Here is a 22,421-nt window from a genome sequence, read left to right on the forward strand (position 1 = left end):
ACAAATATCAGAGATAATCAGAAGTGAAATTCATCTGCAGTCTCCTTCACACATGCACAAAGAATGCTTATCTACTTTAATGATGGCTTGCTCTTGCTTCCATTTTTACTGTTAATATTTGGCGCCAGTTAGTCAGGAAGTGATTTTGTTCGCTTTGACTCATTGGATGGAAACGCTGCTGTATTCGCATGTCTTTAATGCGATATTCCAGTTTTGTGCATAAAGTTAATTCGCATTTTTAGATGGAAACATAGCTATTGACCTCTTGAAGGGGCCTGAGGAAACAAATTACTTGGCATACAGAAAAAAGCAATGACACAAGATTGACTCTAATAAGGGATGACATTAGGCCATCGTATACAGTTGAAGTCAAAATTATTAGCCCTCCTGTGATTTTTTTTCTTTTTCAAATCTTTCCCAAATGATGTTTAACAGAGCAAAGAATTTCTCACAGTATTTCCTATACTATTGTTTCTTCTGGAGAAAGTCTTTTTTGTTTCATTTCAGCTAGAATAAAAGCATAAAAGGTTTTTATAAAACCATTTTAAGGTCATTATTATTAGTCCTCTTAAGCAATACTTTATTTTTTGATAGTCTGCAAAACAAACTATTTTGTTTTTTAGAAATGTGTTAAAAACAATCTTCTTTTTCTATTAAAAAGAAATTGGGGGGAAATATACCAAGGGGCTAATAAATTCAGAAGGGCTAATATCTCTGACTTCAACTGTAGACCCTTAAAAACAAATTCAACTTTATTAAAAATCATATCATGCAGAAAGGATATTTACCACTCCTGGAGTGATCATCATCCTGATACCCCTCCTTCAATGCTGTCAAAAATATTGGAATATTTGCCTTCACATGCACATCAACTTTAATGGCATCCCAGTTTTAATCCATAGGGTTTAATATGAAGTTTTCCCACCCTTCATGCCAGTTTCAACGAAAGTGGTCTAGATGCAGACTAGGTGCAGTTGTAATCTGAGCTGCATGCAATGCTTTTAATCTCGACACCTAACCCCACCCCTAACCTTACCCCTCACAGTGATGTCACTAGCTCCATTGAGTGCATTGTGTCTGACATTGCATCTCTGAGATATGCAGTTTCAGCTTACATATCCAAATCTGCATGCAGATACTATTGGTTTCAACTCTAGCGTTTAGTGTCTCAGTGGGAGCTTGTGTGGTTGTACGAAGTCGTTTAAGTCTCCTTTTCTCTTTTTAAATGTACTGTATTTTGTCATTCATCTCAAGCCATTTGGAGCCAATAAACTGACTTATTTTATATTGAGCAGGTCCTAAATTTTGGCCAATCCCCAAATAAGTCAAACCAAAGGTTAACTGTAGAATCTAATTTGTTTATGTAACAATAAAAACTGCTAACTGGATTTAGTGGTGAATTCGTATGATCTCAATCTACAATTTAGTACAATTTGCGTATCCCCAAAGACGGTTGGGTTTAGGGGCGGTTTGGGTGCCACACCAGCTTTTTAAAATCATACATTTTTATACGACTGAACTTGTAAAAATTCATACGAATTAGCCACTAAACTGACGAAAGGTAAAATACTTAAGTTTCCTCGTGAGATCAGGCTGATTTTTTTCTACTTAGAACTTGTGAGATTAGCATTTAATGAATACAGTTTTACAACCTCACAAGCTAAAACCACCAATGTCACTGCTTTCCACTGTGATTTCCTGTACTTTAAGCCTGAGATTGTCTAAGCCATGCATTCCTTAGGTAAAATCAGGTAACCGTTATAATCAAAACAAAAATATGTGATTGACTGAATTTAGTCCTGCAAAATCTGTTTATACACAACAGAAAATATTAATACACAGATATTATTGGAGGGAGGGGGTGTTTTGGTCGCACAGGGTGTGTGGGTGTTTTTTGGGGTGTGTTTTGGGCATAACATGCTAAACCAATCAGAGTCATCTCTTTAAGCACCAGTTTTTATTTTTGACTTTGCATGCAGATCTTCTCATGCACAAGGTTAAAGCATGAAATGAGACTATCAGGACATGCCTGTGCAATATATTTATACATAGTAATCCTTTCATTTTATTTTTATTTAATTTTATTCCAAGGCTCTTACGCCAGTTGAACCACATTTCAGCATTTTTATTGCCAAACTTAACCAATCATATTCAGTTGTTTTGGGTCAATTTTGTATTTACACAACCAGTGCAGAGCCAGCCTCGGGGATTGAGAGAGGCTAGATCGACCTCAACCAGATCCAGTCCTATCATTTTATTTTAAATATTTAGCATGTTTGAGTGGTGCTGCACATCCTGTGTGGGTGCATAAAACTAAAGCATTTTTTTTACATTTTTTATTTAATATAATCTATATTGTGCCAATGACTTTAGATCTGGGTTCAGTTGGTCAGTGGTGCAGTTTATTTCAGTTGCTCAAAAACAGCAACAGTGTGCATGAGCACACCTGTTTTCAGACCATCAGCCCATGAGCAGGCAAATGAGCGCAAATGTATTTGCTATTTTAAAAAATTGGCACAGGATGTGAACATGAATACTGCATCAACCTGAAACTAGCAAAATCACTTACATCATGTTTAGGATAGGGAGTGTTCACACCAGAAATGTTTGAGTGTGATGACCACAGCAAAGTGAGTATTTAATTGGAAGGACAGCTATAAATGTGCTTCAAGAAACTGGTCATTTATCAGTTTGATAGTCTAAACTAGATAGTTTGCAAAACATGGGTGGTGTACAACATTGTCATATGAAATGCTAAACAAAAAACACAACCAAGAAAGCAGCTTATTATAATTACCTTCATTATTTTAGATTTATTTATATTGTGCTTTAGTATTATAATTCAAGAATGCATGAAAGTAGATTTTTCTTGATGCCAAAAAAATATCATATTAATTTTGCAATGAAGCGGTTTTCAGTATATCTCAAATTGTTTGGCCTTTTTTTAAATACATCATATTTACACCAGAACTGAATAAATAAAAATATGTTTACATCTTCTGTACTCTACATCTTTTGGATTATCATTGTTTCCTATGCTCAAAATATGCATGCCTAGTGTAATAACGTTTAGTGTGTTTAAATAAGTTTTAGTATGAAATCATATTTATTTTCAAAAGTGTGCTGCCACTACTATATTTGTGTGTGTGTTTATATTTTTGGTTCCTTTAGGTGTGTTCTTCAGTGTGTATTAGAGGCCTAAATAAATACAGATTTTTTTAAAAGAACAATTTTCATTCAAGAAAATGTCAGTATTTATGGTGAACTCTTTCACAGCTAGAACTGTTCTGAACACACTGTCCTGAAATAATGTGCGATGTAATATCAGGCCTCTTTTAGCACTTCCTATGTAGTTATTTTTAAATTTCAACTATCATATTTTACCCAGATGCTTCAACTCTGCCTCTATAATATTCAGGTCTGCATTTTTTTTCCTCCAAATATCATTGCACTGCATTAGTAGTGTATTTGGGATAAATATCATGGTAAAAAATAAAGTCAATGAGGTGCTTTATAGTAGGAATTGCATAATAGCTAAAAATGTATAAATACACTCACTCACCGGCCACTTTATTAGGTACAATAAAGTAAATGTCCAACTGCTTGTTAACGCAAATTTCTAATCAGCCAATCACATGGCAGCAACTCAATGCATTTAGGCATGTAGACATGGTCAAGACGATCTGCTGCAAATGAATATTTCAGAAACTGCTGATCTACTGGGATTTTCACGCACGACCAGCTCTAGGATTTACAGAGAATGGTCCAAAAAACAGAAAATATCTAGTGAGCGGCAGTTCTGTGGAAGCAAATGCCTTGTTGAGGTTAGGAGAAAATGGCCAGACTGGTTCAAGCTAATATAAAGGCAACAGTAACTCAAATAACCACTCATTACAACTGAAGTATGCAGAAGAGGATCTCTGAATGCACAACATGTCGAACCTTGTGGCGGATGGCCTACAGCAGCAGAAGAGCACACAGAGTGCCACTTCTGTGAGCTTAGAACAGGAAACTGGGGCTACAATTTGCACAGGCTCACCAAAATTTGACAACAAAAGACTGGAAAAATGTTGCCTGGTCTGATGAGTCTTCATCATCACATTCGGATGGTAGGGTACCAACTGAGCATTGTGTCAACGTCACAGCCTACCTGAGTATTGTTGCTGACCATGTCCATCCCTTCATGACCACAGTGTATCCTTCTGGCAGGATAACACACCATGTCATAAAGCACAAATCATCTCAGACTGGTTTCTTGAACATGACAATGAGTTCACTGTAATCAAATGGCCTCCACAGTCACCAGATCCTAACCCAATAGAGCACCTTTGGGATGTGGTGGAATGGGAGATTCACATCATGGATGTGCAGCCGACAAATCTGCAGCAACTGTGCGATGCTATCGTGTCAATATGGACCAAAATCTCTGAGGAATTTTCCAGTACCTTGTTGATTCTATGCCACAGGGGATTAAGGAAGCTTTCAAGGCAAAAGGGGGTCCAACCCGGTACTAGTAAGGTGTACCTAATAAAGTGGCCGGTGAGTGTATATAAGTAGATTTTTGCATTCTACAAGCACTCATTCATCTATCTCTCCCCAACTTCAAACCCTAGACCCCTCCAGCCACCATCTGTTTCATTATTATTTAATTTTATTTTTAGACCAATAATATAATTGTGGGGGTGACAAGGTGGCTCAGTGGTTAGCACTGCCACCTCACAGCAAGAAGGTCGCTGGTTCGAGTCCCAGATGGATCAGTCGGCATTTCTGTATGGAGTTTGCATATTCTCCCCATGTTTGCGTGGGTTTTCCCCATGCAGTCCAAAGACAAGCTATAGGTCATAATACATGTATGTGTGTGAATGTGAGAGTGTATGGGTGTTTCCAAATACTGGGTTGCAGCTGGAAGGGCATCCACTACGTAAAACAAATGCTGGATAAGTTGGTGGTTCATTCCACTGTGGCGACCACAGATTAATAAAGAGACTAAACCGAAGAAATATGAATAAATGAAGATAATTCCACTCTGCTGTTTTTTAAATCCTATAACTCCAAATCCATTATTCTGTGTTCTCCCCTCTACTCATTATTCGTTTGTTTTCATCTGTAGGTTGTTCAAATTCACTATAATTGTAAGTTAAAACATTTATCAGGTTTCCAGAATCCAGTGAGGAATGCATTCACGCTGAGTTAACAGTAGATCAGAGCTTTAAACCGATTAGCTGGGGATTAGTCTGTTCGATTTCTAATCCACACCGATGCACTGTGGCTCACGCTGAACAATGCATTGTCTTTCAGTGCAGTATCTGTGAACAACTCCAGAGGGAAGTCATGTGTTTCCTTTAGAGAGCAAGATGGCCAACATATACGCTCTGAGGTAGGTTTATCATTTCTCAAACTTATAATTAATATATCTAAAGTGTCTTTACAACTAGATCTAGGTTACCTGAGACATATTACAAAGAGTTTGTATCTGCTACTGTTGACATTGCTACATTGTTTTATTTAGGCTTTTACATAATCAAAGTGATTGTTTCCTCTTTGGTCCACCATGCGTAGTTTATATGCAGTGATTCTTAAATTAAGCTCACAATTGTGTCTCTTTAATTGGCATTTATGATGTTTTGCACAGAGACTTTTTTGGCGGCCAGTGGTCATCTAATGCACGACTCGATGGCAAAACAGTCATTATCACTGGAGCAAATACTGGCATTGGAAAAGAAACAACAAAAGACCTGGCAAAACGCGGTAGCACATTCATCTTTGTCTTTGCAGCAGCTACTTCTTGTAATGTAAATCAGATTTTAGACACACCAGAAATGTTTGGTTTGAGGACACCAATTATAAAAGTCATGTGTTTTGGAGTTGTTCTACAGGGGCTAGGATAATAATGGCTTGCAGAGATGTCGAAAAAGCAGAAAGAGCACAAAGAGAAATCATGGAAGATTCAGGCAACCAAAACATTGTGATCAGGAAACTAGACTTATCTGACACCAGGTCAATCAGAGAATTTGCTGAGGTTATCAACAGCGGTAAGTGATGATGATTTTTTTAGAGCCACATCTGTATTGATGTTAAACCGAACAAAACAGTTGCTAATTTTAAAACTACCAGTGTGTCACATACAGAAGACTATAATAGTTCCTATTAAAATCCTTCTTGTTTCAGAGGAAAGAAGTCTTCACTTACTCATAAATAATGCTGGGGTCATGATGTGTCCCTACTCCAAGACAGCAGATGGTTTTGAGATGCAGTTTGGTGTCAACCACTTAGGTAAAGTGCTCTCATTGAATGCCATCACCTTACATACAATGCATGTTCAACCTTCATCCCTCCCTTGTTATACTCTCACGTATCTTTCTGTCATTAAGGGCTCTATCATCAAAGACTCTAGAGTACACAAGACATGTCATTCGTATACTTTTGAATGGGGAAATGTGTAACTGTCAATATGGCGAATGAAGCCCCGCCTTCTAGCACAGGAGCCAATCAGCGATCACTATATGGTGAATAAAGCCTACCTTCTAGTACAGGAGCCAATCAGCGATCGCTATAGAGTTACAGGTCTCTGGGGGAGGGGCTCCGACCAGACGTGAGATTTTGTGTGATATGAACATTTAGAAATGGTAGGGTCAGAATTTGGCATCAACAACATGAAAGTATGGATACATCCTGCTTTGTATTAACGGTTCAGGCTGCTACTGGTGGTGTAATGGTCTGGGAGATATTTTCTTGGCACACTTTAGTACCAATTGAGCACTTTGTCAACGTCACAGCCTACCTGAGTATTGTTGCTAACCACGTCCATCCCTTCATGACCACAGTGTATCCTTCCAGCAGGATAACGCACCATGTCATCAGAACTAAATAGACAGTTGCTGTTTAATTTGATTGGTTATTCGTAATATGGAATTTAATCATAAGCTTGGCTAGTAGTTTTAGAGAATTTGATGTTTCCCCATTCAAACAGAATGCCTGGGCATACTGCCCGAGAAGCGTTTCAAAGATGCCCGCAGAGTGAAATGACTTTCCTTAAAGAAACTTTGCTATCATACTCCCGGCGCAATAAGTGCGATTTGTTATCATTTTTAGGCCAGAACAACCCTAATTTTCAGTTGGCGCACGTTGTTTAAACAGCAAATCCATTTGCTCCACTATGTGGACTTTTTGCACATTGTTGGTGCGTTGCTATTTTTAGGAACTGAAATAGACTGCGCCGTTGACCAACTGAAAGCTGGTCTAAAGTCCAGCGCAGGTGCTTAGTTATGCACCTATGAAGGTCCAAATGCTTACACATTGCTTAATACACACAGGATGTACAGCAATACACAAATATCTTAACATATGAAAAAATTAAAGATTAAAATGATACAAAATTATTATTTTCTACATAAATATTAAAACCACTACAAGTGGTTTAGATTTGCAAGTTAAGCATATAACAAGTTTACATTTGTCCACCTGTCGTGTTTTGAAGACGTATGCATCACCATATGGGGCATAAGAATAGAATGTGTGTTTGAATATAACTCAGTTTTTTTGACCACACTTCGTTATTATTGTTCATTTATTCGTTTGCTGGAAATTAGAACAGAATTTAGAAACAGTTTTGAAACAAATCTTTGCACTTAACAAATGAAATTAAATATGTAGGCTAATGGATGTCTGTGGAGTGCGTTCACGTAAGTTGAGTGAGTATCCATGAAAGTAAAGGTGTAAAGTAAAGAGTAAAATTAAAGTAAAGAGTAAAGAGGCCAAATGGAGGAGGCTCGTTCTTTATCCTCGCACTTCAGATGGTCTGTTTTCTTGCTAGTGAAGTGTTCAGTTTTTGTAAATAGCAAATGCTCCATGGTGCGATGCATCTGACTCTTAAACGGAAAGGTAGATGAGACTCGGGTTGGTTTAATGTATGTTATGCTCAAAACACACGCATAATGCATTATGACAATAAGCACAACCCTGTCAGGGTGCACATTTTTCCATCCTTAAAATAGCAAAAGTGGATTCAGATACGCCCTTAATGCTTTAGTGCCATGCTCTTTAGACTTTGCGCCTAGAACGTTAAAATAGAGCCCTAAAAGTGTTACTTTTTTTTGGTCCAGAAATCTTGTCAGTCATTTATATAATTTTGTTATTTTAATAATTTCTTAAACAAACAAAAAAACGCATTAGTTTACTTTTTCTTTCATGACTAAAATAAGACAAAATCCAGACAATTTCACAGTAAACATCAAAATATATTGAGTGTCTCTGAAGCCCTGTTGTGAAAAAAAAAACATAATGATAATTAATAATAATAATAATTCCTTACATTTATAAAGCGTTTTCTAGACACTCAAATTGCTTTCCACAATGGGTGGTGGGTGAGGGGGGGCGGGGGGTCCACTCATCCACCATCAGTGTGCAGCATCCACCTGGATGACGTGACTGCAGCCATATTCCGCCAGACCGCACACGACACACCAGCTGATTGGTGGAGAGACATAACACTGACACAACATAACATACCATAACATTGTTTTTTTATGGTTACTGCCACTAAGAGGTTGATACAAACCTTAATGAAGTCTTTACAAAACAAATAAACTGAATTACGTGACTATTATAATTTTTGCTTTCAGATATTCATAGAAAATTTTTAAATAGTTTAAACAAGGTAATTTTTAATCAAAATATGCAAATATCCTTCATATACATACAATATGGGTGAGTGTGTTTGTATTGCATTGTGCCAGATGTATTGATTTAGACAAATAAAAGGGAAAAACGTCCCATTCTTTACTATAAATATCAAAATGAGCCATATCAGAAAGATTTGTTATTCAAATTCCAGCTTCAAACTTATACTAATTTGATGAACAATCAATTGAAAATTGAAATTAATTAAAAAACAATAATTTCTAGTCAAGCGCTGTCGCCTCACAGCAAGAATGTCGCTGGTTTGAGCCTCGGCTAGGTCAGTTGGCATTTCCGTGTTGAGTTTGCATGTTCTACCCGTGTTCGTGTCGGTTTCCTTCAGGTGCTCCAGTTTCCCACACAGTCCAAAGACATGTGCTATAGGTGAATTAGATAAGCTAAATTGTCCGTAGTGTATGAGTGTGTGTGAATGTGAGAGTGTATGGGTGTTTCCTAGTGATGGGTTGCAGCTGGAAGGGCATTCGTTGCATAAAACATGCTGGATAAATTGGCGGTTCATTCTGCTGTGGTGACCCCTGAATAATAAAGGCACTAAGCCAAAAAGAAAATGAATGAATAAATGAATTTCCAGTCAAAATGACCCAAGGAGCAGGTGAAGGTTAATGTTAATAAAAAATAATGACATTTCCTCATCACAATTATCTTGTACTGTATCCAAAATCTTGTCTTGCTACATGTTTAATGAAGCGTTTTTGATGTACCATTATGTGTAAAATAAAAACATGAAAGTGTAATAGCTGATGTCATTCAGGTCACTTCCTGTTAACCTTCCTGCTGATCGACCTGCTGAAGAGATCAGCCCCCTCCAGAATCATCAACCTTTCATCCATGGCTCACAGTTGGGGTACAATAACACTTGATGATATCAACAGTGAGAGGAATTACCACAGTAGGAGGGCGTATGGTCAAAGTAAACTGGCCAACATTCTTTTCACTCGCTCCTTGGCCAAAAAACTCAAGGGTAAATGTCCTTTCAAAATACAGAAGGTCAGAAGAATAGGTACAAAAATAATGGCTAACTGTGTCAAAGAATATTTTGGAGTACTAATTAAATTGTATCTTCAGACACAGGTGTCACATCATATGCAGTCCATCCAGGAATTGTGCGAACTGAACTTAAAAGACATATGAATCTCGGACTTCTGATCATGTGGAAAGTTGTCAGGCCTTTCACAAAGACCCCAGTGCAGGGCGCACAAACTACCATCTATTGCGCAGTGCAGCCAGAGTTAGTTGCAGAGAGCGGTGGATACTACAGGTATTAAACAGCGTCACACTGAATCAAATACTGTTGCATAAATTTATTGGCACCCAAATGAAATTTATTTACTTTGCATTTTCTTTCTATTCCTTCCCCATTTTTAAAGTAACTGCGGACCTTCAAGATGCACCAGAGCTGCTAGAGATGATGAAATGGCTGAGAAACTTTGGGAGCTCAGTTGCAATATGCTGGGAATACTCTGGGACTGAGTGCAAGGAGTGCAATTTTCTTTGTTTTGCATTGACAATTCAGTGTACCCATGAAAAATACCCAATTTTATTGCTTATGAATAAATAAAAAATGCCACTACACAAACTTCATTAACAAATCAACATCTTTTTTATTTCATAGTTTCATTTCCAACTATGTACTCAATTAAAAATGATTGTTTTCCTTTCTCACAAAATAACAATCATTTCAAAATCATTTGAAATACTTCTCCATTTGCATTAAGAACTGAAAACCTTTTTGATTGCAGCCACGATAGAGTAAAATTACATTATATGGCAAGCACCTCACACTTCCCATACACTGGCATTTAAGTCAAGTTCACCTGTTTGACCTTTGACAGGCAATATTTCTTTAAACCAATGGTCTCAAACTCAATCCCAGAAGGGCCGCAGCTTCGCATAGTTTAGCTCCGAATACTTCCAACTCAAACCTGCTTAATAGTCTCTAGTAGTCTTGAACACCTTGATTATTTGGATCAGCTGTGTTTGATTAGGGTTGGAGCAAAACAGTGCAGAGCTGCAGCCCTCCAGGAATCCAGTTTGAGACCTATGCTTTAAACCCTGCATTGCTTAGCAACTGTTTTGTGAGAACTAGGCCTATTTGTATTTACACTCGAGAACCCTCTGAACAAGCCATGCCTACAGTTTTGCCTCTTTTGTTTTTATTCTGTTTGTCTATTTGTTATTTCTGGTTCGGTTTGCAATGCACTGTTTCAGTGACCTAAAATATTTGAGAAAAAAAAGAATATACATATATAACATACATGTTATATACATATCCAAATGTGATCAATATACAAATTCATATAAATGCAGTATACCCTTAAATAAGATAGATCCTAGAGGTTATTAGTGTATATTTTATCTGCTCTCCTAGTTATCAGCACAATAAAAGGAATCCATCTCATTGTAATGTAAGCTGCCTTGAGTTTTATATTTTTGCGTTGCGCTATTCTCCTGGATATTATGTTATGATGTTAATACTGCTTTTAAAAAAGCATTAAAACTAAATGTTTAAAAAAAATCTCAACAAATTCCATTCCAACAAAACGAGTTTACCAAATAATCTGTTGTGCTTTATAAACCAAAAAATGGCACAAAAATATCAGAAAACAAAGTATTATTTCCTATTCTCTTGTTTTAACCAAACAATCCCACATGGAAAGAACCTATATAAACATATATGAACCTATATCAAACCTATATCAAAACCTCTATTAAACCTATATGTTCATATAGGTTCTAATTACTTTTCTCTGTGAATTTGAGGGCTTTTATAAAAAGACAATTTAAAAGTGGTTCAAAGGGTGAGGCAACACACACTGAGAGATATTAATTTAGCAGACCACCCTTCAAAAGGGTACTTTTGAATGGTGATTTAAGCACAAGTTCATGATTAGAGTAAGCCAGAGTCTCCACATCTCTGGAAAACAAACTCAAATCAAGCATATTATGGGGCTTGGGTGAATTATTTATCATTCACCTTTTACCTAGGAGAAATGCCACTTAGGAAGTTCAAGTAAATCAGATTGATTGTGCAATTTAGCCCCTTCAAAATGGAGACATACTTAAAATAAGCCAAAACATTGTAATCGTAAAGACTAGCAGGCACCGAAGTGAAGTCATGTGTGCTGTTCATTTAGTTAAAGCAAATTAACTAAAACAAACTAGAACTTAAATAGAAGCAATTCTGGTACACTTTCCCTTTTGGACTATAATATTGGGCAGTGCTGCCCACACCTGAGATTTAGCCCAACCCTGGACTCCTCCTCTTGAACTATCTGACTGTCTTGACTCTGGGATCTGTGAACCCCAGAGCTTGACCCCTTCTGAGGATGAACTTTGCCATCGGGCAGTTTGAACTCAACAGATGCAAATGAAGACATACTTCCATTTTTCTTTGCCCACATGTTTGAAGACTCCCCCATCGGACATACCTTAAGCTCCCTTTTTCTCCTAGTATCACCTCCACCACTGCCACTCCTGACACTTTGGGCATCTATAAGAGGATCAGAGTCACTGCTGTGTGCCATGTTGAAGTACGTACACTTTGGTGTAGGGGGTTTAACCATATCTTCCAACTCAGAAGAAGATATTGCAGCCAGAGGTGAGGCTTGGTTCTCACAATATGGATGAGATGAATCTTCACTCCTGTTATCCTGAGCCGTGTCAGCTGATGTGGTGTCTTCATTTCCGTACATTCCCATGGATGCAGGAGGAGAGTTACGAATTAGGTGGTTTTCTTTGAGAAGCCACCTGCCTTTATCAATGAGAACTCCCTCTTCAGAGTTGATTTTATCTTTTAAAGTCATGCCCTGTACCGATTCAGCATCTCCGTCAAGTGAACTTTTATTGCTAGGTGATACACTGTGGGATAGTGGCTCATTTATTGCACTATTAGTATCTCGAAAAGAATTAAGACCACTGCTTTTTAAACTTGGACTGCCAGTATGTTTCGTTGCCATCCATGTGGGTGATTTCATTGAGCTGTTCTCTTTCACATGGTTTCTTAATCTTGGCTTCTCTGAACTTTGTTTTAAAATTTCCCGAAAGATATGCAATCTCTCCGTCTCCTCATCTCCACTCTCGGTAAAAAACTCCTGAGACTGGTATCCACCAATGTCAGACGTCTCAGGTCTATAATCAGACAGATCAGATGTGTTAGGACTCGGGAGACGTTTTTGACCATATTGATCATCTGTTCTTTGGCCAGCCATAAACATCTCCTTCATTTTGCATTTATCTGGCTCTATTCTGAGGTTGCCATTTGAATCAGATGTGACAGTCAGGGTAGAGGACAACAAAGCTGAATTGATAAGGTCTAACAGCTCTTGTGAGATCTCAGTTGGTTGCAGTAGATAATGATAGCCATGTTCCATCCCCAAACTCTCTGTATTCTCAAAATGATGCCCACTCGTAATTGTACTGCTGCATGATTCCCTTTCCGCAGAATCTGTAGTATTAGTACACACAATCGAGTTTTGAACGCCATCGATATTATTGTGAGAATCAAGTAAACTGCTATGATCAACCTCTTCTTCATCACACTCTTCAGCAGAACTGCCCTTTTTATCAATGAGACTATCTTCCTCTAATGTCTGGAGTTTTGAATCACTTGTGTTTGACTTTTTTTCTGCCACATCTTCATCCCCAACCTCAGGATCTGAGATTGTAGAAGAGTCCGGTTCAGCATCTGGATCTAATTGTTTACAAACCTCTGAGCCATCATGGTCTACTTTGTTAATGTCATGTTCTTCAACAAGGTCATCTTCAATATGTTGTGATTTCTCATAATCCGTTTCAGGGGTCATACTATTCTCAACATTACTACCATGATGAGGGCTACTGTTATTGAAGTGTGGTTCTGAATCCTCATCTTCTGAGACCTCTGATGTAGTACATACTTGTTCATCTGCATCTTTAATATCTGGAGACATCACTTGATCATCTTCTTGGCTGGATGATTGTATTGTTTGCTCTTTGAATTCGCCCTCTGTATCATGATGAGGTGATGATGTCTCTGAAGGCTCTAAAGGCAGGGACTCACCTTCTGATAATATGGACTTGTTTTCTTGCTCTTGCCCTCTATCATTAATTGTCTCTTCTTCTTCTTCTTCTTCTTCTTCTTCTTTGACACAATCCTCAGCTGTATTGTAATGATTGTCCTCATTTACCTCAGCTGCCTCTCTGTCTGAAAATGACATACACTCACTTTCCGATGCCGAACATGAGTGTTTGGCCCCAAAGGCGTCTGGTTCTGAATCATCTGATTGTTCACTAGTTTGCCTCATGTCTTGAATTGTGTCATTTTCCTTTTCATCAGTTTCTGTATCCTCTGCTATTATGTTTTCCTCTCTTTCAGACATATTGCCCTGGTCATCCGAGAGCTCAGAAACATCTTCACCTTCAGCTACATCTTCTGCAGTCATCTTCTGATCCTGAAAATCATCTTCTGCTATTGAAGAATGATTTCCTTCAGCATCTTTGTTTTCAGATTCTAAGTCTTCATACATCACCTTTTCTTGCAAGCTTTCTGCATTCACTTGGTTGTTATTAGACATTTTTAAAGCCTCTGCTTTACTTGAATCACTACCATTACCTTCAGGTGACTGATTAGGCACTGCTATACCAGAATCTTCATTCAAAAAGTCATTTTCTACCGTTTCTGAGTCAGGGGAATGAGACTGATTTAAATGAATCTCTGAAGGTTCTGGATCTTTTGGATCATTGGTTATGTCCTCATTGGCTGCATCATTGTCTTGGCCAATATTATCCCTTTCTTCTTCCATTTCTGCAGCTTTCTCTAAACTCCCACCTAAGGAGCCATCATCATTTTCCTCTTCTTTACCTGACATTTCAGTGATGTTCTCAGCATCTTTGATTGATTCTGATTGAGTAAAATACTTCAGTTCTCCTTCAACAAGAGAGGATATTTCTCTTTGAACATCTTCAGGCATGTTCAGTTCATCCAGTAACTGTGCAATACTGTGCTGTTTGTCCTGATCCCCCATGTCTCCTTCCAAGTCCACTTCTAGAGCAAACTCCTGTTCCGATAGTCTTGGTGACAGTGGGGGACTATCGTTATAGATATTTTGCTCTTGGAAATCTTTCCAGCTTTGATTTAATTTGGACGAAGTTGAACTACGAAGACTGGTCAAGCTGGCCCTTAGCTCATCTTCATCTTTAATGTTAGATAATTTTTCCAATGACTGCATTACCTGCAGGGCCTCTGGGCAGTCATTTGAGCTGCCAGTTTCAGATTCATTTTTATAAAGGACTGAAAGCCCATCTCTCAGAGTCATGACTGACAAGAAAGACAGAAGAGCTCTGGATGGAGAACCAAAGGCAGAGGCCACCTGAGATGAAAAGTCTGGGAGGCTACTGGACTTTTCCCTTTCCCCAGATGTTAAGCAGGTCTGACTCAAAGCACGCTTGATGGACTGTACAGACAAACACAACTGTTGCAAAACTGGTTTCATGCCTGATCTAATACTGACCTCTGTACTTTGAGATGTCCCCGAGGGTTCTGGGGGAAACAAGTGCTCGGATGACTTGTGCATTCTTACAATACCTTCTTGTTCAGAAGGCACCCTCAAAATTGGCATTGATTTACAAAAGCCCATTGTCTTCTGTGGCTCAATTGGCTCTCCCTCACACCTTATTTGCACTGGTGGGTGAGACATTGGGCTCTCGTCAACATAATCTTCTAATAATTGTTCTTTTTCATCTGTGCTATCTCTATCAGGGATGCTTTTAATCTCAGAGTCCTCAGTGGAGTCAGCCCCAATCTGGAATACAGCTCTTGGCACAATCTCTGGAGGGTCTGTCTCATCTTCATAGGGCAGAGATTCTGGTTCAATTCGTTTCAGCCAGTTTTCAACATACTGATTTACACTGGTGGAAGAAGACTGTAACACAGGCAATGACACACTTTCACTCAGTTCCTGTCTTGGTTTAGAGGATTTTGATCTGACACCATTCATGGATCTTTGTTTCGGAAGTCTCTTTATTAGTTTTGCTGCATGGGCTGGTGATTCAATGTCTAAACTACTTTTTTTCAATTTTGACCCTTGAGAGTCTTGGCTATTTGTGTTTATCTTGTGGGAACTGTCTTTTATGGTTTTATCTTTTAGCTTGACATCTTTATCTGATGGTCTTTGATTCCCATTTTCAAGATTCAAGTTTTTACTTTTTGAAGAACTTTCAAATATCTTTGTCTTCTTATTTTTGTCTCTCACTGCTTTGTGCTCATGTTTATCACTTTCTGCTGAGCTTGTCTTTTTCTCTGATCCTGTGTGGCTCATTGTGTCTGAAGTCACTTGGAGGTCTTTTGAAGAGCCTGGAGCACTGCCTTTTATGTTTTTCCCAAGCCTAGATGATCCAGAAGAAGTGCTTTGCTTTGATTTTTTGGACTTAGGTAAATTATTTTTGTTAACAGCAGTGCTTTTATAGGTGGAATTCGTTTCTGCTGCTGGATGCATAATCTTTTTTTGTATTGTTTCAGATGTGCACTCAACCAAGGATTGTTTTTCATCATCGGTAAGGATGGATAGATTGCTATTTATCTTTTTTGGAGGTGTTGAACGGTCAGAAGATAACGACAGCATTTTACTTTTTCCACCATCCAGGGAGTTGGAGCTTGTGGACTGCCTTGTGAGATCAACATCACAATCATTACTTGATGAACAGGGTCCTGAGTCTGTTGAGCCTGGCTTACTTTGAGGCAAAGCTTTTGTGCAGTATCCAGGCTTGTTGTCCGTATCCATCTGTGTATTTGCATAGTAATTGTCACATGTACCCTGTGATTCATATATATGTACCACAGTCTCTGTTATCCCCATCGTCCCATTGTTTTGTAGCTGAAGTACCTCTGCCACACCTGAGGATCTAAAGGAAGAATGAGACTTCTTCTGCTTAATCTCCCCTGATTCACTCTTCCCGGGTTTTGACACAGTTCTTGTGCTGCTGCTACTGCTGCGACTGACCACACAGTAACCCTCCATCAACTCTCCCTGTGCAGTTCGCTCCATGTATGAGTATGCACCCACTGTACTCTCCTGAACTTCAGCCTCTGAAACAGTTTTAATGTTTTCAACTGAGACCTCATTTCGACGTTGTCTAGGGGCTGGAGTGGGCAGCCTTCTATAGACGGGCATAGGCTTTTCAGAAGATGTATCACTGCCATAATTTTCTCTTTCTTCCTTGATGAATCCTACAGATTTATTAGGTGCAGTATTGATTTCTTTTGAATCTAGGCTATGAGGTCCATTCGACTCTTTGCCTGAGTCATTGGTTATATCTACTGAATTTGCCCCAGATTCTGGTTTGGAATTGCACACTGCCCTCTGCTGGCTATTAACTGAGGTGCGGCTCAATGTAGTCGTCCAGTGGATCATTTCCTCTTGTTTTATAGTAAGATGCACCTTCATCTCTACTGTCATGCTTCCATCCTCATTGACCCGAAATGATTTTTCAATGTCGTCTTCGTTAGGCATTATGGGGCAATTCCTCTCCTTCACATCCTCTGTAAAGTCACAGGCCTCCATCTCATCTGATCCCACTGGCTGACTGCCTTCAGTCTCCATTGATTCATCCTTTGTCCCATTGTGCTCTGTCAGATTTCCATTTAGTGACTTATTGATCTGCTCTACAAGGAATCTCTCAGAAGATAAAGAGAAATTCCTTGATCTTGAATTGGTCCCAGATGGAATCTTTTTTTCTTCTTATGAACAAATAAGATATTAGATATTAAAGATGGTGGGAGGAATGAAAAACAAAAAAAAATAATTAGGTTTTAAAATCAAAATGTAAATTTGCTCATCATTAAAGCAAAGTACTAAAATATGTCATTTAAACTTACGTAGTAGTGTCTCCGTTTGATGCAGGGATTCAGATTCAGATGGTATCTTTGACTGAATTTTTGTGGGAGCCTGAAGATTGTATATTCCTATTCTGAAGGGTTCATTACCAGCTGCCACAACAATCCCAGTGTACAAAATAAGAGCAGAAAGTCCTTCAACCTATTAATACATAAGAAAGTGTAAATAACATCATCTTTTTTCCCACAAAACGTAAACACTAGGACATTAGTTTGCACGCTCACATGAGCTTTAGCCAGTCATCATGTGCGTCACATTCCTTAAGACAAAAGTGATTACAGTCTACTCACACAGCTGGGGGTAAGAATTAAAACATCATGGCTTAGTGCATCAAGGATTGACAGAATGACTAATTACAAATTCAGTATACAGTAAAATCTATAGGCTAAAAAGTTCAAAACATGCCTAATATGTTTATAATTCATTGAGAATGCACAGTAAAACTACATTTTTAAAAGTTACTAACATCTTTTGTACAAAATCAAAACATAAAAGTAGTTTATTCCTATTTGTGATATTACTCTTCTATAACAATCATAGCAAGGAAACAGACATATTTATATATGATACACTTACTCTTCTGCCATCTTCTGTGTAAAGCTTCACAACAGGAAACTGCAACGTTTGAGAAAGATAATCCAAAAGAGCTTCAAAAGTAGGGGCTATTCTCCTATGAAGAACAATTACTCGCTTCATGCTCGGATCTCTGTTTTTATAAACCGTCAGCCTTTTTGGTGTCCGCACCACCACAGTGTTTTCTGACATTTTTATTGTTCTTGTGGACACTTGATTTCTCTTTGCTAGTTGCCGGACCAGTTCTCTGCGTGCTTGACGTCCCGCACTGACAGGTCTGGTAGTGTTCCAAGGCACCTGTCTCTTGTGGACCTCATCCAAGTTAAAAGGCTTGACTTTCTTCTGATCCGAGCACAGATAAGAGCCCCCATCCTGCACATCATCAAGGGAACAGACAGCATGTGTTCCCCTGGGTGTTGTGATGGTCCTTACTCCAAATGGCAGAGGCACTTTCTTTGAGAGGGCATCTAGTAGGGCATCAAAGGTTTTAAAAGTGCGACTGTTGATGACCATCCGGTGCCCAGTGAACTGAGGGTCACCGCTCTTGTAGAAACATACCCTTTTAGTGGTAATGGGGTCTGACTGAGGGAGCAGTGGCCTGGAGACCAATGTTTGCATGCTCCCTGGGGACAGGTCGGGATGGGGGCCATCATTCAGGGGTGTTGTGCTCATAATAATAGATTCTGTACAAAAAAAGGAACAACAGTTAACATTTATTTACAACTTAATATTACCAAACAACACACTATGTCTTATTATGTGCTTAATAACACTCTGCAAATCATACCAGAATATTGTTCTGTTTTTACTAAATTGCTTCCACATTCATTGTGTGTCACCCATAAATTAGTGTTTTTGCAAACAAGTGTACACTTAAGGACTTTGGGCTGATGACAACAAAACAAAACCTTTAAGTTTCATAACATTCTATTTTAATGAAGTCTTTATACTGTGCAGTTCTGTAGTTCATTAGCAGCAGCAACTACATTCTTCTTTTAGTTAATGTTTTCAATTTTTCATTACAGTCATTAACGAAATGGCTTCTTGCAATGAAATGGCTTCTCTTAAGGACTACGCGAGTTCGTTCTGGAAGGTTCTCTTCCGATGCCCAGGTATAAGAACTGAAATTAAATATAATAAAAAGATTCTAATATCATACTCATATTAAACAGTAAGGATGAAACAAATAATGTATATTTTTAAATACACATTACGTGTATACTGATCTGAAAAAGAACTTTAGAAAACTAAAGACATATTGAAACAGGTCACTAGTCATAAAATGTACTGCATGCTATTTGAAAACATCATCTTTATATAGATAGCCTTGCCGTGTGGCACAGACAGCCTCATTCAATTGACAAATGATGTCCTGGAAGAATTTTTTCAGTGCAGTAAACCATTGCATAACAGCCAGAAGACATATTCTGCAATCCATGATTCAAAAACACAAATATATAAAGCTCAAAACAGGAAATCTCCTTATAATCTCCTGCGAATGCTATTTTATAAAAATAAAACAGTCTCCACACAGCTACAAGCAAGCACCATGCTAAATGATACCTGATAATTAGCATGTTTTCTAGGGCGGGTTAATTGACCAACATTAACATTTTAAAAAGCTGGAATATTACAGTACTCTTGATGGCTTAAGTTAAAATACAAACTCTATTTCAACAAACTATATACAAACTATTTTAAGCCATTTATCTTACCTTTTTCCACATTTTCAGGAGGCTTGAGTTGGCCAGTTTGTTGTCCGTCAACTGAAGAGATTATGAACGACGCTCAAGGCTATTTTGAGACGGCAGGCATCAGGGTCGATTTGTATAATCTTTGGTCATGATTAAACAGCATTTTAGAGAAAGAGTGCATACTTTCATTTTAATTACAAAATACATATTTAAATCTGGATATTTATGCAGTTCCATCCAACTTATATTAAATTATATATTTAGCATATGGGCATCTAATGGTATTGACAACAGTAAGTGTGATGAACGAAATTAATGAGTGAACAATTTCACACATCTATATATAAAAAAAACTGTAAATCAGTTATGTAACAATCTCCATGTAAACAATTTGGGCTGATCTTGACTGTTTATATAACAGCCTACCTGCTTCTTTGTCTCATCGTATTACATAATCACCTAAATGAATTACATTCGTAAAAGATGATTTCTGAAAGGTTTTCACTTGAACGTAATGAGAACCGAAGTATATATTCTGCTGCGTGTGATATCCAGCAGATGGCTGAAGGTGTTTCTAATTTCTTGCAGAGATATAAGCAGATTTAGGGCCTGTGTTAATAGGGATTAGAGTGGGGTGAACTAGAGAGGTTTTATGCTGAAGCTGGCTATAAGGGAAAGGGAAGTCTCAGCTGGTAAAGCATGTGTCTCTCAGTGGGAGCATTTCTGTGACTACGGAAGCACAGCAGGAATATTGTGATTGTGATTGGTTTACAGCAGGGAAACACCAGTTCTTATTGCATTACATCTGGAGGATGTTAATCTTGTATCATTCTAATCAATCAGCACCAGATCTGTACGTGAGCTGCATATGAAAAGCGTGGACTTGACTTGTGCAATTGCCTCTTTAAATGTAACTTTTATTCATATATATATATATATATATATATATATATATATATATATATATATATATATATATATATATATATATATATATATATATATATATATATATATATATATATATATATTTATTTATTTATTATTTATATTTATGAGACAACGCTTAATGGGACGCTTAATGTTCAGAGATTGTTATCAGTTTCTTGTAATCACAACAAGCCCTGCAGAAATTTTGCTTTAACTCATTTATCAGGTGTTTGTTCTGTTCTAAAACTGGTTTCAGAACAGCGTAACATTCTTACTGTCATGATCAATATGTGCCATAATGATTTGTTTTGTTTTTCATGTAGATGTGAGGGTAAAACAAATTCAGTGGATGAGAAATCATGTCGCCTTGATCTCTAGGGATTAGAGGCTTGCACACACGCAGGGCACAAAGTAAAACATGGGATTTTTATTTAATAACACACAAGCACAGAATGCATTTAAATTACATCAATAATATTAAGAGCATCAAATTAATAATAATAATAATAATAAATTTGTGTGTGTCTGTATAATAATTAAATTTTGGTCCATATTGACAGGATAGCATCATGCAGTTGCTGCAAATTTGTTGGCTGCATATCCATGACGCAAATCTCCCATTCCACCACATCAAAGCACAAGGTGCTCTATTGGATTGAGACCTGGTGACAGTGGAGGCCATTTGAGTACTCATTGTCATGTTCAAGAAACCAGTCTGAGGTGATTCACGTTTTATGACATTATCCTGCTGGAAGTAGTCATCAGAAGATGGGTACACTGTGGTCATAAAGGGTTGGACATGGTAGGCAACAATACTCAGGTAGGCTGTGGCGTTGACACATTGCTCAATTGGTTCTAATGGACCCAAAGTGTGCCAAGAAAATATCCCCTACACCATTACACCACCATCAGCCTGAACCATTGATGCAAGGTAGGATGGATCCATGCTTTCGTGTTGTTGATGCCAAATTCTGACCCTACCATCCAAATGTCGCAGCAGAAATCGAGACTCATCAGACCAGGCAATGTTTTTCCAATCTTCTATTGTCCAATTTTTTGTGAGCCTGGGCAAATTGTAGCCTCAGTTTCCTGTTCTTAGCTGACAGGAGTGGCACCCGGTGTGGTCTTCTGCTGCTGTAGCCTATCCACCTCAAGCTTGGATGTGTTGTGCACTCAGAGATGCCTTGGTTGTAACAAGTATTTGAGTTACTGTTGCCTTTCTATCAGCTCGAACTAGTCTGGCCATTTTCCTCTGACATCAACAAGACATTTGTGCCCAAAGAACTGCCGCTCACTAAATATTTTCTCTTTTTCGGACCCTTCTCTGTAAACCCTGGAGATGGTAATGCGTGAAAATCCAAGTAGATCAGCAGTTTCTGAAATAATCAGACAAATAAACCTTGTCTGGCACCAACAACCATGCCACATTCAATGTCTCTTAAATCACATTTCTTCCTCATTCTGATGCTCGGTTTGAACTGCAGCAGATCGTCTTGACCATGTCTAATTGTTGAAGCTGTGGTCACACTTGACTTTTCTTTCCATAGACTTCCATCCATACGCACGCAAATGCGTCAGACCAGAAACGCAAGGTCATGCGTCAAGTTTCGCAAGTTGCTGCGGTGCAGAGTTCAAGCTTGGTGAACTCTGACCTGTG

General features: G+C 38.2%; 2 protein-coding genes across 2 annotated transcripts; one reads left to right on the forward strand and one right to left on the reverse strand.

The window, feature by feature from the left end:
* Window positions 1–5,354: 5,354 nt before the first annotated feature.
* si:dkey-94e7.2 (uncharacterized protein LOC100141353 homolog) lies at window positions 5,355–10,167 on the forward strand. The gene is made up of 7 exons (XM_056466938.1): window positions 5,355–5,377; window positions 5,633–5,748; window positions 5,877–6,032; window positions 6,169–6,273; window positions 9,449–9,658; window positions 9,763–9,955; window positions 10,065–10,167. The coding sequence occupies exons 1-7, from the start codon at window positions 5,355–5,357 to the stop codon at window positions 10,165–10,167; spliced, it is 906 nt and encodes a 301-aa protein (XP_056322913.1).
* Window positions 10,168–11,900: 1,733 nt separating this feature from the next.
* On the reverse strand, window positions 11,901–18,812 carry LOC130236275 (oxygen-regulated protein 1). Its single transcript, XM_056466950.1, has 3 exons — window positions 18,144–18,812; window positions 17,549–17,708; window positions 11,901–17,410 (listed from the first exon to the last, which is right to left on the reverse strand). Exons 1-3 carry the CDS (start codon window positions 18,810–18,812, stop codon window positions 11,901–11,903), a joined length of 6,339 nt encoding a protein of 2,112 aa, XP_056322925.1.
* Between the last annotated feature and the right edge of the window lie 3,609 nt (window positions 18,813–22,421).

This window comes from Danio aesculapii, chromosome 2, assembly GCF_903798145.1.
Source record: "Danio aesculapii chromosome 2, fDanAes4.1, whole genome shotgun sequence".
Taxonomy (NCBI): Eukaryota; Metazoa; Chordata; class Actinopteri; order Cypriniformes; family Danionidae; genus Danio; species Danio aesculapii.